Genomic DNA, 14,181 nt, shown 5'->3' on the forward strand with positions numbered 1-14,181 from the left:
CCACAGAGGGAATTAGCAGCCTAGGAAATCACTGCACTTCAACTGTGCACTTGTCCCTTTGTCTGCTGTGCCTGCAGAGAGCAGCACTGGCTCTGCTGACCTTTGAAACCAAAACACAAATCCAAGCCCTGCATCACGTGTGCCCCCGATTCCTGGTAAGCTTTGGGTCTGGTCCCAGTGGTACCATTTAAGCAGCTCAGTATGAGCTTAAATTTTTACCTCATAACAGCCAGCATGAGCAAGCACAGCCATTGTGTGCATGAGATCCATTGAAAGCACTGGCACTGAGTCTTATACAGTTTGTCTTTTATAGCAAACAGGAGGAAGGCTCTAATTAGGTCAGGCAGGTTGAGAATTCCAAGAGCTCTTCATGTTACACTTCAACTAAGCACAGCCCAGCTCTTGCTACAATACAGCAAGATGAATCATTAGAGAAATAACTTTGTGTTAAATCATGTATTTTTCAATTAAAAAAAAAATCTTGCACAACATGAAAGTAATGGATTCCTGCCGTGAATACTAATGTCAGTTGAGCTACAAATGTCAAGGTTTCAGTTTTTAATTCTTAATTTCATAGAAATGCATGAAAGTGAAAAAGCCTCCTGGATTGAAGTTGAGAAAAAGCCCTCAACTTCCCCTTGACTTCCACCCTTTGCTTCTCTCCCCACTCTGCTCTATGATTTATCAATGATTTAATGCTCCAGGATCACCCTTGCTGTAAGGCTAGCAGAATTATTTGCTGGAGTTTGTCTTTTTTTCTGTCAGTATAAGCATGCTCAAGCCAGCTGTATCAAACAAGGATGTAGGTGTCCTGTGACACCTGCCATTCTTGGCTTCCCTTGGCATAATTGTACCTTCAGTCAAAAAAAAAAAAAAAAGTGCCTTAACTCAGTGTCTCCATTTTTATGTTTTGAGTTTTTGAGTTTGGTGGAACCTTCCATTAACATTCCTCTACAATTTGTTTACTCCATTTACACCTTTCAGACAAGAAAATCTTCTTTTTCTTCTCCACAAGAAGAGAACTCCACTATAAAATACTTCTAGCATCTTCTTTATCAAAATCTCTCAACACTTCAGGCTGGATGCCAAGTGCTCTCTTAATTAAAAGACCTGAAAGTAATCCTCATCCTCACTCTTCAAAGGATCAAGTAATCCAGCAAATACACAAAGATGACATTAACAGAAAACACCTAGCAACTTCTTTCCTTGGACTTAATGTGCATTTTTTGTATATAATATCCTAGGAATTATGAAGTCTCTGTAAGCTCAAGATGTCAGCATAAATGCAAATAAATTCTACCAGCTAAGCTTTGGGTACTGCCTCTGCAGCACCTTTGTGTAAGATACCTGCACAGACATACAATAACAAAAACACAGTTCCACCTTTGATTTCAATTCAGTATTTACTTTTGTATTAAGAGAAATAAGAGAATTGCAGGTTGTATGTATTGTACAGTTCAGCTAAATAATTTCCCTAAGACTAGAGAACACATAGTTTTTGAGGCAAGACTGATATTTGGCTCTGTTTTGAAGACAAGACTAGAAAAAAGAATATTAGACGAATCCCACTGTAATGTAATTTTGAGCTTTATACCTGGTTTGTAAAGGAAGTGGACAAATTCTTTAAAATATTTATTGTGCTAAAATGCTCTTAATTTTAAATGCAGTTTAACAGATTCTTTCCCCACTGTCAAAGTTCCAGTCTGCACAATGCATGCGAGGTCTGTGGTGTCCTCCCACCCAGGGGAGAGAAGTTCTGTTGTTATTCCCTATTACTGTAACACTGACCACCTACAACAGCTGGCTACAAAGATTTTATGGCAGTTTAAGAGTCCAGAGGACACAGCATTGCTCTTAAGACACTAATCTTAGTCATAGTACACAAACATTTAGATAAATGCAGTCAATTTGCCTTTGACCCGAAAATGTTCTTCTGAAGATCAACAGCTGCAACACCTAGCCCCAGGATTTAAATCTGAACATATATTGAACATAGATCCTGTAGGATATCAAAATTAAGTGTATAGTCCTATTTCTGCTCTGGTTCTACAGTGTTTAGGCCACAGAAGTAAAACGGTCTCTTGACAGTATTGCTGCCATTAGCACCAAAGCAGCTATAAACAGCAAAATTAATTTAACATAGAATTGTATACACTGGATAAATGCAAAAAAAAAAATTTAAAAACATTTAAAAATCAAAAAACTCACATGAAATCCGATTTCATTTGTAATCTTATTCTCCAGTGCTTATTCTCCTTTTCCAAAGTTAAAATGCTTTGTTCAAAGCCTAACTAAGCAGCCTCAGCATATCCAAAATGTCAACAGTGAGCACTTTTCAGAGTTCATGCCTGTAATGATGTTACCAGGAGTCAGGAACGTGCTGTCACCTGTTGTTACTCAGTACAACATAGGTTTTCTAAAAAATATATAATTTTAGATCATTCCTCTAGGCCTCCTACTGATTTGTATTATATACAGTATCCAAGTTCACCTTGAAGAAGCAGTCTGTTGAAGTCTACTGTAGTGATCTTATGGGTTGTTTTCTTGACACCAAGAAGACTTCAAATTTTGTTTTTATTACCTGCAATGGAAAAATGTTACTAAGTTTGAGTTTTTCACCTATTACTCCCACCACATTAAGTAATTTCTTGTCGCTTGAGGGGCAGAAGGCCCTACACTGAACCTCGCAGGCAAACCAGGATTTCAGACCCTGGAACAGACACTATAATGAAACTTTCTCCCCCTACCCTGCTTCCCTTGGTGTGCCCCCATGTTCTCTCCATCTGTTCCTCCACTCCACATTTATCTGCAGCCTTTTTGCATCTTACTTTGACACGTGCAGTGGTGTAAGGTACTGCCAAGTAGCAGCTAAAGAACCAGGGTGCAAAGGGGTCTGGCTGAGCCACTTGTACCCCATGACCTGTGCAGGAGACACCTCCTGTCACCTCATCAGCAGAAACACGTGAGCTGGTGACAGAAGGAAAATGGCTCTGCTGTCTGACCTGGCACACCATCTATTCCTGTCAGGTTGTAAGGATCTGGGCTGGAAAGTACACTGGGAGTGTGCCATTGATGCAGCCTCCAACATCTGCTATGGAACAAGAGACATCATTCACCTCCCTCAGATGCAGCAAGACTCTCATGCCTTCTTTGGTTAAGCTTCAGAGGTACAAAGGCTACATAACTCTCAAACTTACCTTCTTTCAGAGGTGTTTTTGGAGGTATATTTTCCTTGCTATCGTGCTGGAAAGCTTTGGAAGGATCAAAACGCTTAATGCCCTGTACTGCACACAGCTGCTCCTGGAGATGTCTGTTGGTTTGCTTTTCCTTGGCTAGCAATGCACGCAGTTTTGAGACATCCTAGGGAAAACAAGACTTAGATGAAGAATAGGAGAAGAGCTTGCTTCATCATTTACTAAGGGAGCCATTTTGCCTAATGCTAAACATATAGACAATTATTGGTGGCATTAAAACCCAACCCAAACACACAGGTGTAAAGAAACTAGCAGCACATATAGGCATTGTGTACCACCACTAAGCAGTATGGCAGTCTGAAACTTTCAGCAGATACTTTATTAAGTCTAGGACCACAAAAAAAGGCAAGAAAGCCAACCAAACTAAGAGTAGAGGTACTTCTTACTGCTGATCCCTCTGTATGTTGTAAATTCAGTTAAAAATAAAACTCTTGGCATTTTTGGAGGCTTGTGATTTATTGTAATCTGCTTCATGAAGGGAATTTAAGAACCTAGGAATAAGTAGCTTGCAGGACTAGTCTATAAATACTTAGAGCAACAAACAAAGGCATCAAGCACATTAGTAACTTGCAGATTTCTAAGATTTCATTTCACAAACCTCCTTCAGGTGGGCATTGTCTTCCTTCAGCTTCATAACATGCTTGATTTTTTGCTTCATGTTCTGGTGCCCAAGTAGTTTAGCATATGCATCGCTCAGTTTATTCAGTTCTTCTTGGGCTGCCCCATGCTCCTCCAGGAGAGCATTCTTCTCTGCTTCAAAAGCATCTAATTGTTGCTGAAATGCATTTGAACATCTTAGAAATCTTTCAACTGAACATAACTTTTTACTGAACTGAAATCTACCAAGGAAGATTAGTCTGGGATGGGGAATAGCTGGCTCATTGAATAGTAACTTAGGAAACCACTGCAGAATAAATGCCTTAGAATGGGAAGTAGCATATTTACTTCTCAAGAGTAGGACTTGAGCCAAGTGCAAAAGTCTTATGTCAACAGATATTAACAAACATCTACTTCACAACACACCTGAAAAGGCTTAACTTTGTTATGTAAATCTTCATACAGTTTACGCCAGGTCTTGATCTCTTTTTTTAAGCTAGAGGTCACATCTTCACTTGTGGTTTTCCTAAAAAGCAAGAGGCAGAGGTTTGTTATGTTCTTTGTTAGCTCTCAGCAGTTCTTCCCAATAAAACTTGGCTGTGTCATCACATGCAGTTTAAGTCTGAGAAAGTCACCTTGATCTTTCTGCTTCAAGTTCTCTTTTCAGATCTTCAGTTTGCTCCTCAAGTTTCTCCTGAAGTTTAGTCACTTGTGCAAGGCATGACTCTTTTGTCCTCTCTGTTTCTGCTTCTTTTAATGCAAGCTTGGTCTGGACTTCTAAAAGCATCCTGAGGAAAATATTATAATTTCTTAATGAGTCCTTGATTTTTACTTTTTTTCCCTCTACACTAAATCTAAAACCCACAAGTAACCATGGTTGAAAAGCTTTTAGTAGAACTGATATAAAGGTTTGCACAAACAGTGCCACAAACTAAACAGTAGTACAGAAGGCAATTAAATTTAAGATGAACAACATTTTTACCTTTTCCTATAAGGATTCAAGCAGTCCTTTTGAAGCAAAGAAAGATCATGTTGCTAATTTAAGGTTGCTCAATGCCAACGGCTTTTACCAGGATAGTTTAGTAGTTAGGCTTTACATGGCGAGATTTGCTCAAGCAGGAACTAATCAAGACTGTTCAGTGTGGATGTATGCAAGATTTCAAAAACCCTACACCTAAAAGAATTGACCTCTCTTCAGCCCCAGCTGTTTGTTCCATCTCTGCCCTGCCACCTCAGCCAGGAAATAGCTCTTCAGGTTTGTTTTTTTTTTAACAGCTCTAAAGCCAACTGAAGACATTAAGCAGGTGGGAGGAAAGAAAAGGCAGCATCTTAACCAGTGCAGAACCATAGAGAACATGGATCACTCAACTGCTGTTAGACAGTTGAGCATGTCCTCAGCTACTGGCCTAACACAACTTCTTGGTGTTATTTCTCATCAGCTGCACTGAGATGCCTCATATTAGGCAGAGAGAGGACGTCAGTTTATATCATCACAGTGTGACAACTCAGGGATGATTAATTGGCATCTGCTTGTGAGCAGAACTTGAGGTGACATCATTAAGACTGGAGTAGCAGAGAGTTCTGCATTAAGCTTGTCACCTCTGGGAATCTCATTTGCAGAGCAGCCACTGTAACTGATATTTCTGAAACAGACAATATTCCAACATATTTCACTCAAGTATTTTCCTTTTCTTCTATGTTCCACGTATAAACAAAAGTCAAAATAACTGATTGGACAGACCAGTTTCCTAATGTATATAAACTGAATAAATTTTGACTATCAGTATTTTCAACCTTCTGCACTGGGAAAAACAACAAACTTCAGCTTACACCAAATACTGATCTGATCTTAGAGCATCACATGAGGTTCTAGTTGGAAAGGCAAGCCTCAGTTTGCATTCTTTAGCTTAAGGAAAAGTTTGTCTGTGTAGTACCTTGCATATTCTTCATTTGCTTTGTTTTTAGTGTATTCTGCTTCTTGAAGCAACTGCAGATTCTCTTGGCCTACTTTTTTTAGGTTGGCAACTTCTTCTCGCAGAGAGGAATTCTCCAGTTTAAAACTGCAAATTTCTTCAGCTGATGTTTTCTTGTAGCTGGTATTGCAGTACAAGTGAGAAAAACCTTGTTACTTCAGGCAAAATACAGATTGAAATGTTCACACCTTACAAGAGCAATATGAGCTTATGCTAGCAAGTATCAAAGATTTTATAACCTGAAGATATGGCAATGTACAGGCACTGATAAATCCAAAGGAAAGAAAGAAACCACATCACTGCTCCAAAAAGCCATAAGCAGCAACACTATGACAAATTCTGTGATACAGATATTACTATATCTTGTAGGTATTTTAAAACACAAAGGACCTACTCTCTCTGAAGCTTATTTTAAACAGCAAAGCACCAACTGTCTGTAGTTGGCATTAGCACATGTCCCACAGGATCCTTCATGGGTGACACACATACCTAGTAATAACAGCATCACTTTTTATATACTTTCTAAACCTGAATATTTTAAGGTTAAAAAATTGCAATAACTGTAGGAGACTACTTTCAATTCAGTGCAAATTTTGAGTCTATATAAGTATTTTTGCAAGCTATTTCAGTGCCAAGAACACCATCACTAGTTACAAATCTCTTTGTGATTCAAGATCACTAAACTCCTCCAACTGCTTACATTTGGGAAGAAAAAACATCCAATTTCCTGAACTAGATAGTGATACTGTGTCACTATACTTGCCTAGTACTCAAGAAATAGATTCTTAATGCTACCAAATACCATCAAAAAATCCTCTGCTCAAACGCCATGCCAACACTCGCATGTGGTGTGACATACCAAGGCACATAAATGAACAGTACATTTTATTGTCATCTTAGAGATAATGCCTGTCCTACACAATAATAAAACTTAAATACCTTTCAAAGTCAGCAATAGTCTTTCCAAGTTCCTGCAGTGTATTGCTGTGCTCTTCTTGGATTTTCGATACAACACTGCTGTGCATTGCCTTGATTTGCTCCAACTCTGCATTCTTTCTGCAATAAAAATTCAGCATTACAGTCTGGATAGAAGCATGTGTGAGCACATCACCAAATGCTGTTATCAGTTACAGAAAGCTTGAAGCAGCAGCAATAAATTAATTGTGACAAAGCAGTAACTTCTCACATACTACAGCACAATCTTCACAACAGGTATACCTAAGGATTTCCCCCTCCCCTTGTTTTCCAAGGGAGCTGTAGAATAGGCTGAAGACTTAATAGTAAACTTAAACAAGAAACAGCTGGCTTGAAAATATTTGTCATTGCCTTTTCCAGGACAGAAATAGCCAGTGCAACATGTACATATCTTACCCAGCACAGCAAGGTCAGAGCACTACAATACCAGCCTTTCAAGCAAATCCCAACTGGCTTTTTTTTTTTGTTTCAAATTACAACAATGTAAAACTGACTCAAGTTACTATTGATACTGACTCAAGTTACTACTTCCAGTGATTAGACTTCATCACTATCAGTAATCAACAATCAGCAAGAAATAACTTCTTATCTGCTCAGGTCTCTAAAACATGAACTGGGCTCAGCAGCTCTGCTGATTTACTACTAATTTTTCCTTTCAAAGCTTGAATCATAAAAAGTTTCTTTGACAAACCCTTTCAAAGCTTCTTCCATCTGTGTGAGTTCAAGACCTTGAGATTTAATTTCTTGTTCCAGTCGTTTCACCAACTTTTCAGCTTTCTTCTCCTTCGCATGCAATTTATTCAGCTCCTTCATGGTACCATTCAGCTCTTCTTCCAGAAGATGTCTCTCACTTGTTAGCTCATCTTCAAACTCTAGTAACTTCTGCTGCATTGATGCAGATGACTCCTACATGCCAGAGTACCACAGATTTTAAAACTACCAGTAATTTCTGGGTAATCAAGGGTTAATTTACAGTGTTTAAGTTTCAAATCTAGAGGAAGAACCAAAATTCCCATCCCACCAGCAATGATTCTTCGTCCTATTGGGCCAGACAAGCTTCTGCAGGCCAGTACCCACTTTGCCATATTAATGATATCCTAATCTGTGGAATGCACATCTTATGCACAACCAAAACAATATTAATGATATCCTAATCTGTGGAATGCACATCTTATGCATAACCAAAACAATAATTTTTAGTGTCAATCCTTAGCATTACAATCTGCTTTTAGACTAGCTCATAGCCTGTATTTACCTTCTCTTGCTGCAGCTGAGAGATGACCTCCTCATGTTTCTGAAGGAGTTTTTGGTGTTCTTGTTCCACCAAATCAATTTTTTTTTTCAAGTCTTCTATTTCAGCATTCATACTCAGGAATTGTCCTTTGGCCTCAGACAGCTCTTTCTCTGCATAGAAAAATTGTCAATATACCATAAATTCCTTTCTCTATCTTCAAATAGCTACAATACATATTAATCATAATACTTCCATTCCATCTTTGTTTTTCCTTTGCCTAACTACCAAAAACACAGAAAGAAAACCTCCCACAAAACAAATCCATACCTACAACCCATCTGGAAACTCCTCAAAATTGGCTCGAGGTATACCACTTTAAAGTAATTTTAACAGCAGGAGTGTTTGGACCAAGCAATTAGCCTTCACCAGAAGAGCAGTATGGCAGGGAAAGTAACTACATGAGTTCCCCAAAACTTCTTCCACAAACTAGCACACAGAAGGCAGCTGGTACAGAAAACTGAGTACATGTCTCAGATTGCAGAGTTGGTAGTGTTGGAAGAGGAGTAAGGAGGTGAAGAAGGATCCTTGCCACATGCTCAACACCTCAGTGAATCTGTGAACAAGTTGCTAGCAGTGAATTCACACACTATTATACTGCTTCTCAGTGAAGAGTAAGGAACAAGAACTTCTTAGTGTTCACCTTTCAGAGAGATTAAAGCCACTCCTACAATTTTCCTTGTATACTATGCACCCAAGTAACCTTCCATGGAAACACCAATTCAGACTTAACAGATGTCAGATCTTAAGTGATTTCCCTGTTGTTAAAAACATGCCTTGATGTTTCTATCTGGAGCTCAGAGACTAGACTTCTCATCTGGGACAAACCAGTCTAAATTGACATTTTAGAAAACACCTATTTGAGATGCTTTAAGACATGTGAGTGATCCCACATATGGAACAGTGCACAAGAACTAACAGTTACCTTTCTCTTGTTGAAGCAATTGACACCTCCCATTAAGTTCTTTCATCAGCTTACATGACTCTTCCTCTTTTGCTTTGAGGGTATTCCTCAGGATCTCAATATCTTGGTCTTTCTTACTCAGTGTCTCCTCCATCTGGGCAACATCTAGTTTGTATTTCTCAGCTGTTTCTGCAACACTACTGTAGAAAAAAATTCAGGCACTTGTTACCACTAAATTTTGTTTGTAAGCTTACACATGAACACAAAGGAAAATGCTTAGGATTGTTGGTTTTTAAGAGGAAAGCTTCCTTCTTGAGAACAATTTGTTGTTACCTGAGCTCTGTAATATATTCCAAGAGTTTTTCAGTGTCCGACTTTTCTTCAAATTTCTCTCTCTCAGTAGCAGACCTAAAACCAGACAGTTTTTATGACAGATATATTTTAAAAAGTCCAGAGTTAAGTAGTAACACATACTTTTGGCTGAAAAAACTGATATTGGCTCTAAGAGGTGATTCTACCCTCTTTCAGATAGTCTTCTCATTATAATAAAGATGCTAAGCCACATTTTGCCAGAAGCAGTATGCCACCAACATAATAATGCATCAACATAATGCAGCTTTTGTAGAAAATCAGCATCTCCTCCCTTTGTGACCTGCACTACCTGCATTATTACCTTTGTGTATTTTAACAGCCAAGTTCCTGCAGTGCCAATTGTGCCAACCTGACATTGAACATAGCCTGGAAGTTCATCCCAGGTCACTATCCTCAGCAATAGGCTGCACATTAGTGCACTGGTCCTGTGCAGCACATGACATTCTTTGGGCAGAATAGAAAGTGCTGAGTTAGAGCCCACTCTTTATCTACCTAGAGCTGCTGAAACCAAGAGACTGCAGTTGCCTTTCTTCAGAGCAGGTGTCCACATCAAAGCAGCTCTGAAGGCACCACAATGGCTCTTCAATGCACTTCTGTGGTGAACATGAATGTGTTCATCAAATCCAAGCTAAATGCCTGGCTGCTCAATTGGGATTTCAGCTCCTGCTTTAATGCTTTTCTATTCTTGCTTATTCCTAACTTAGTAGTCTAAAGAGCCAGAAATATCCCATCCATACAAATGTCCTCCTCCAACCTGAACAACAATTCTTTTCTGAAGACATCTGTCTTTCCTCCCCACCCCATATCCAAGAACTCCCCACCCATACCACACTGGAAGACAAAGGTTTGACATGATACAGTTCATCTTTTGGAAAAAGGCTAGATACACTAGAGAAACAATGTTTCCAATGGCAGTGTTATCAAACCACAGCAGTAGTTAGAACTTCATTCCATAGTATTTATTCCAGATTACAAACACTGACAATGTCAGCTCCTTCTCAGTAGGGAGACAGCCTTGATTTTGATTACTACAAAGGACAAGCAGCCATCTTATCTAATTCCCTTCCTAACACTTACAATTTTTCTTGTAACTGTGCTACTTTTCCTTTTGAATGCTCTAGATTCCTTTGCACTTCCTGCAGCTTCAATTCCATGTTTTCCTGCTTTGCCAGGGCACTCTTAAAAAAAAAGAAACAACAAAATACACCATATTAACATTCAAATGAGATTTAGTTAAAAAAAAAAGCATTGTGGAAGAGACAGTGGTGAAATGAAACTTAATCATCACTCCTGTTTAATAATAATAGCAACAGCTACTATGCTAAATGTGATTGCAAGTATTCCTCTGTAAAGAGATCAGCCACTTGTTAAACAACAACTACCGCCAAGGGCTTCAAACTATACTGAGGATCACTGGTTTTATTCCTTAGCAGCTCAGAATTACTGTCCTGTACAAATGGTCATACCTTTTCCTTAGCATCCCTCATGTTTCTGAGCTTCATCAACTCCATGCACAGGCTGCTCATTTTCTTCTGCACACCATCTTCAGACAGCTTGTTAGAAAAGATGATAAAACCACTAAGTGTAATTCCTTTCTCTGAATTGCTGTCCACACAACCCTTTCCAAGCGTTCCCCTCCCACTCTGTGTTTAGACAGAAGGGCACAAGATCCCAAACCAGACATGCTTTACGTCAAAACACCTGCTGATCAGCAAGTAAAGCTTCCTCTGGCACTGGAAGCTCAATAACAGCAAAGGTAAAGCAAAGATGCACTTATTTGTCTGAATACCTTGGACTTTAGTAGTTCATTGCTTCTTGTTAACTCCAGAAGCTGCTTTTTCAGGCATGCAACATTTGCTGAAAGAGAGGTTTTCTCCTGAACTGCAGCACTCAGTTTTGCTTCAATCTTAACAAGATCTTCATCCAGAGCCCGAAGTTTTTTATCCTGCTCTCCACGTTCTCTCACTAATGCACGAATCTAAAACATGAGGTATTTTCTTTATTTCCAACTATCATTAGTTTAGCCAAGTAAACCACAGGCATAGTTATCCAAGCTGTATTTACTTTCATTCAGAATATGTATCTGCAACTCTCATTCACAGGAAGGAATCACCACAATTCTCTATTATTACACACCATATAATAGCAACATTTCATCTGACTTCTTTTATGCTACCAAGCTAGCACAGCATGTTAAAATTAGAATAGCCTTAGCTTTTACGGGCAACAGAAGCCAATTCTCCTTTTTGGCTGTGACAGACAAAAGGCAGAACATGACATTTGAGACACAAGGCACCAATTAGCACACAGAAGTGTACCAATACAGTTTAGGGTGCCTCATAAGCATTAAAAGTATGACAATTAGTGAGCAGAAAAGTTCAGCTAGAGATTGTTCAATAAAACACAGCCTTTTTGGGGTAGCCAACAGAGGACTTAGTCCTGTTTTTGAAAAGACTGACAATAGTCATTCACAATCAGCAGGAATTAACGCAAATCTATTTGTACATCCATAATATCTGATAACCTTTCTTTTGCACAGAGCTGTTTGTAAACTACTTGTATGCTGTCTGATGCAAAAGAGGCCAATTCTACCAGCTTGTGGTTTTTATTATTGTAAGGGGGAGGAGACATGACAGGATTCATACCTCCTTCTCCAGTGCCTTCTGTTTCTTTTTCTCTTTCATAAGCACAGCATCTTTTTTAGTCTTCACAATCCCATTAGCTGGCTTTGGAAGAGAGACGTGTTAGAAATCCCTAGCTTCATAGTAGCTGAACACAATTAAATACTAGTGCGAGTGCTACAGATAGATACACACCAAATAAAGAGCAAACCTTTGTCTCTCCCAGACAGGGCAGAAAAGTATCAGGTTAGGATGGGGTTTACCCTTATACTTCTTCATCAGCATTACTCTGAAGGGACAGCTCATAACCACAGGGACAAGGAGATTAACAAAGTTGGAAACTTTAGGTCCCCTAAGTGTCATAAAAACATTTTAATATCTTCACCTCAGGTTTGTTTGTAGAATTGCATGCTGCATCATCAATACCCATGAACCTAATTCGCACATCAGGGCGATCATTTTTTCAGCCTGTTAAGCTATTAATCTTAAAATCCATATCCTTGCATAGGACACTGAGAACCTGTACATGCAGTACCATCCCCTCCCTGTTTCTTTCACCACCAGGCTTCCACTCTGCCTTGCCCAGCCCCTAAGAGCAGGAACACCATCTCCTTAAAAAGGAGTCACACCATAATTACACGGTAAGCAAGAGGAAAAGAAATCCCAAGAGTGTAGCATCAAAAATAACAAGCTGCTCAGTAGTCCCAAGTTAATTATCACATGATTCCCAAAGATGCAGCAATTTCAGCAACTTTTCCTGCTTAAGTCTTAAGGAGTACAGATAAAACAACATGTTCTCACTTGGTTAGATTAATGACAATTGCATGAAGAGGCTGCATTGTTTAAGCAGTCAGAGAGGTTTAGCTGGGATTTAAGAGTGCTACAGACACCACAGCAGTCTTACTGTTGATCCAAGAGATGTGAGTCTCCTTGCCGTTACTGGGGTGGGTGCACTCTTCTCACTGCTCAGATTTGTCTCACCTGCAGAAGGAAATAGAAGGGAATGCTGAAGGAAGAGGGTGTGCATGCACACAGGGAGGCAAATGTAACCAAACTACACGAGGTTAATTGTGTACAAAAGATAACATTCCACCGGCTTTAGACTATCAGCTTCACAACTCAATACCAGCTACTTTTTTATTGCAATCAGCCAGTTCAATATTAATCATGTGGGCATTTGACAAAGTTTAGAGAGAGAGACTACCAAGTGACAGACCATTTTGGTATTTCCACTTCTGCCAAGTTTCCCTGCCGTGATCCAAATCTACAATGTCAGTTTTGAACTGAGGGATGCTTTAAATATTAAAAATACATGAAAATGTCTCTAAAGCCTAGGTAAATAAGTAGTTTAGTAGACCTCCAGAGGCCCCTCCTCATTAGCAGAAATCACATATAAAGCTATTTTTGGAAGAGTCCAATAGATGTCTTGACAGCTGCTCCTTTGAGCTGGAAGGCAGGCAGTGAGTCTTTGCAACAGAAACCAATTTCTGAACAGCAGAGCAGTAACAGCACTAACAACTGCAGCATCTAAAGATATGTTATCCTTGTGTTCTGTGCAATTTTTACTTACTCTTCTGTTTCCTAACCCCTTGGCATGCTTCAGAGGACAGCAAACTTCCCTGCACTCCATCTGATGGCTCAAGGTTATGGGATCCTTGCAGGGGGGTACGTGCTAAAAAGGAGATTTTCAGAACAGCAAAGAACAATGAAGGCAAATGACAGGGTTTTCAACGTTGATGAGCTGAGGCTGGTAACATCGAGGGTAAATCTACAGCCAAAACCTCACCGTGAGAGACCCGTACATCAGAAAACGCTCTCGCTAGCAGTGCCTCAGCCGTGAGCAGCTCTGCACGTTCCTCTAACAGCGCTGTACTACCGCACCAGAGGCCAGCAAGGCCTGGCACCGCTTTAGTTACTACGTACACTACACACGTTCACTGCTGTATTTAGCATGCCAGGGCCAGACACGAAGCCGGGACCTTCTGCGTTAGAAGGGGACCCCTGCGAGAGCCCTCAGGCACCGCGCTACGGGCCGCTCCTCACAGGAAGGGACACGCTGAGGCAGGGACACGCTGAGGCAGGGACACGCCGAGGCCGGTCCCCGCCCCTCTGTCCCCGCCGAGGCCGGTCCCCGCTCCCTCCGTCCCCTCTCCTCACGTACCAGCGCTCCCATCGCGGTGGAGGCGCCGGCGGA

The 14,181-nt window shown here is 40.1% G+C and overlaps 1 protein-coding gene across 2 annotated transcripts; it reads right to left on the bottom strand.

Moving 5' to 3' along the window:
• Positions 1-1,622: 1,622 nt before the first annotated feature.
• On the bottom strand, positions 1,623-13,613 carry HMMR (hyaluronan mediated motility receptor). Of its 2 annotated transcripts, none has more exons than XM_068205645.1 (17): positions 13,558-13,613; positions 12,892-12,968; positions 12,012-12,092; positions 11,156-11,344; positions 10,833-10,919; positions 10,444-10,544; positions 9,328-9,402; positions 9,016-9,194; positions 8,055-8,203; positions 7,491-7,705; positions 6,764-6,880; positions 5,786-5,944; positions 4,487-4,639; positions 4,278-4,377; positions 3,853-4,029; positions 3,198-3,360; positions 1,623-2,581 (listed from the first exon to the last, which is right to left on the bottom strand). In XM_068205645.1, exons 3-17 carry the CDS (start codon positions 12,048-12,050, stop codon positions 2,562-2,564), a joined length of 1,923 nt encoding a protein of 640 aa, XP_068061746.1. In that variant the 5' UTR covers positions 12,051-12,092; positions 12,892-12,968; positions 13,558-13,613; the 3' UTR covers positions 1,623-2,561. The 2 variants fall into 2 exon arrangements, with proteins under 2 accessions (XP_068061746.1, XP_068061747.1); XM_068205646.1 differs by lacking the exon at positions 13,558-13,613 and adding an exon at positions 12,259-12,339 and having other exon boundaries at positions 12,892-12,951.
• Positions 13,614-14,181: the final 568 nt, after the last annotated feature.

This window comes from Anomalospiza imberbis, chromosome 15 (assembly GCF_031753505.1).
Source record: "Anomalospiza imberbis isolate Cuckoo-Finch-1a 21T00152 chromosome 15, ASM3175350v1, whole genome shotgun sequence".
Classification (NCBI taxonomy): Eukaryota; Metazoa; Chordata; class Aves; order Passeriformes; family Viduidae; genus Anomalospiza; species Anomalospiza imberbis.

Bases quoted from the DNA above. Each gene is read 5' to 3' on its own strand.
- HMMR (XM_068205645.1), bottom strand. From the start codon at position 12,050: ATGAAAGAGAAAAAGAAACAGAAGGCACTGGAGAAGGAG. The intron at 6,881-7,490 runs GTTTGTCAAAGA...TTTTTATTGCAG, and splicing joins ATGGAAGAAGCTTTGAAAGG to AAAGAATGCAGAGTTGGAGC. The intron at 4,030-4,277 runs GTGTGTTGTGAA...AATGCATTTCAG, and splicing joins ACAAAGTTAAGCCTTTTCAG to CAACAATTAGATGCTTTTGA.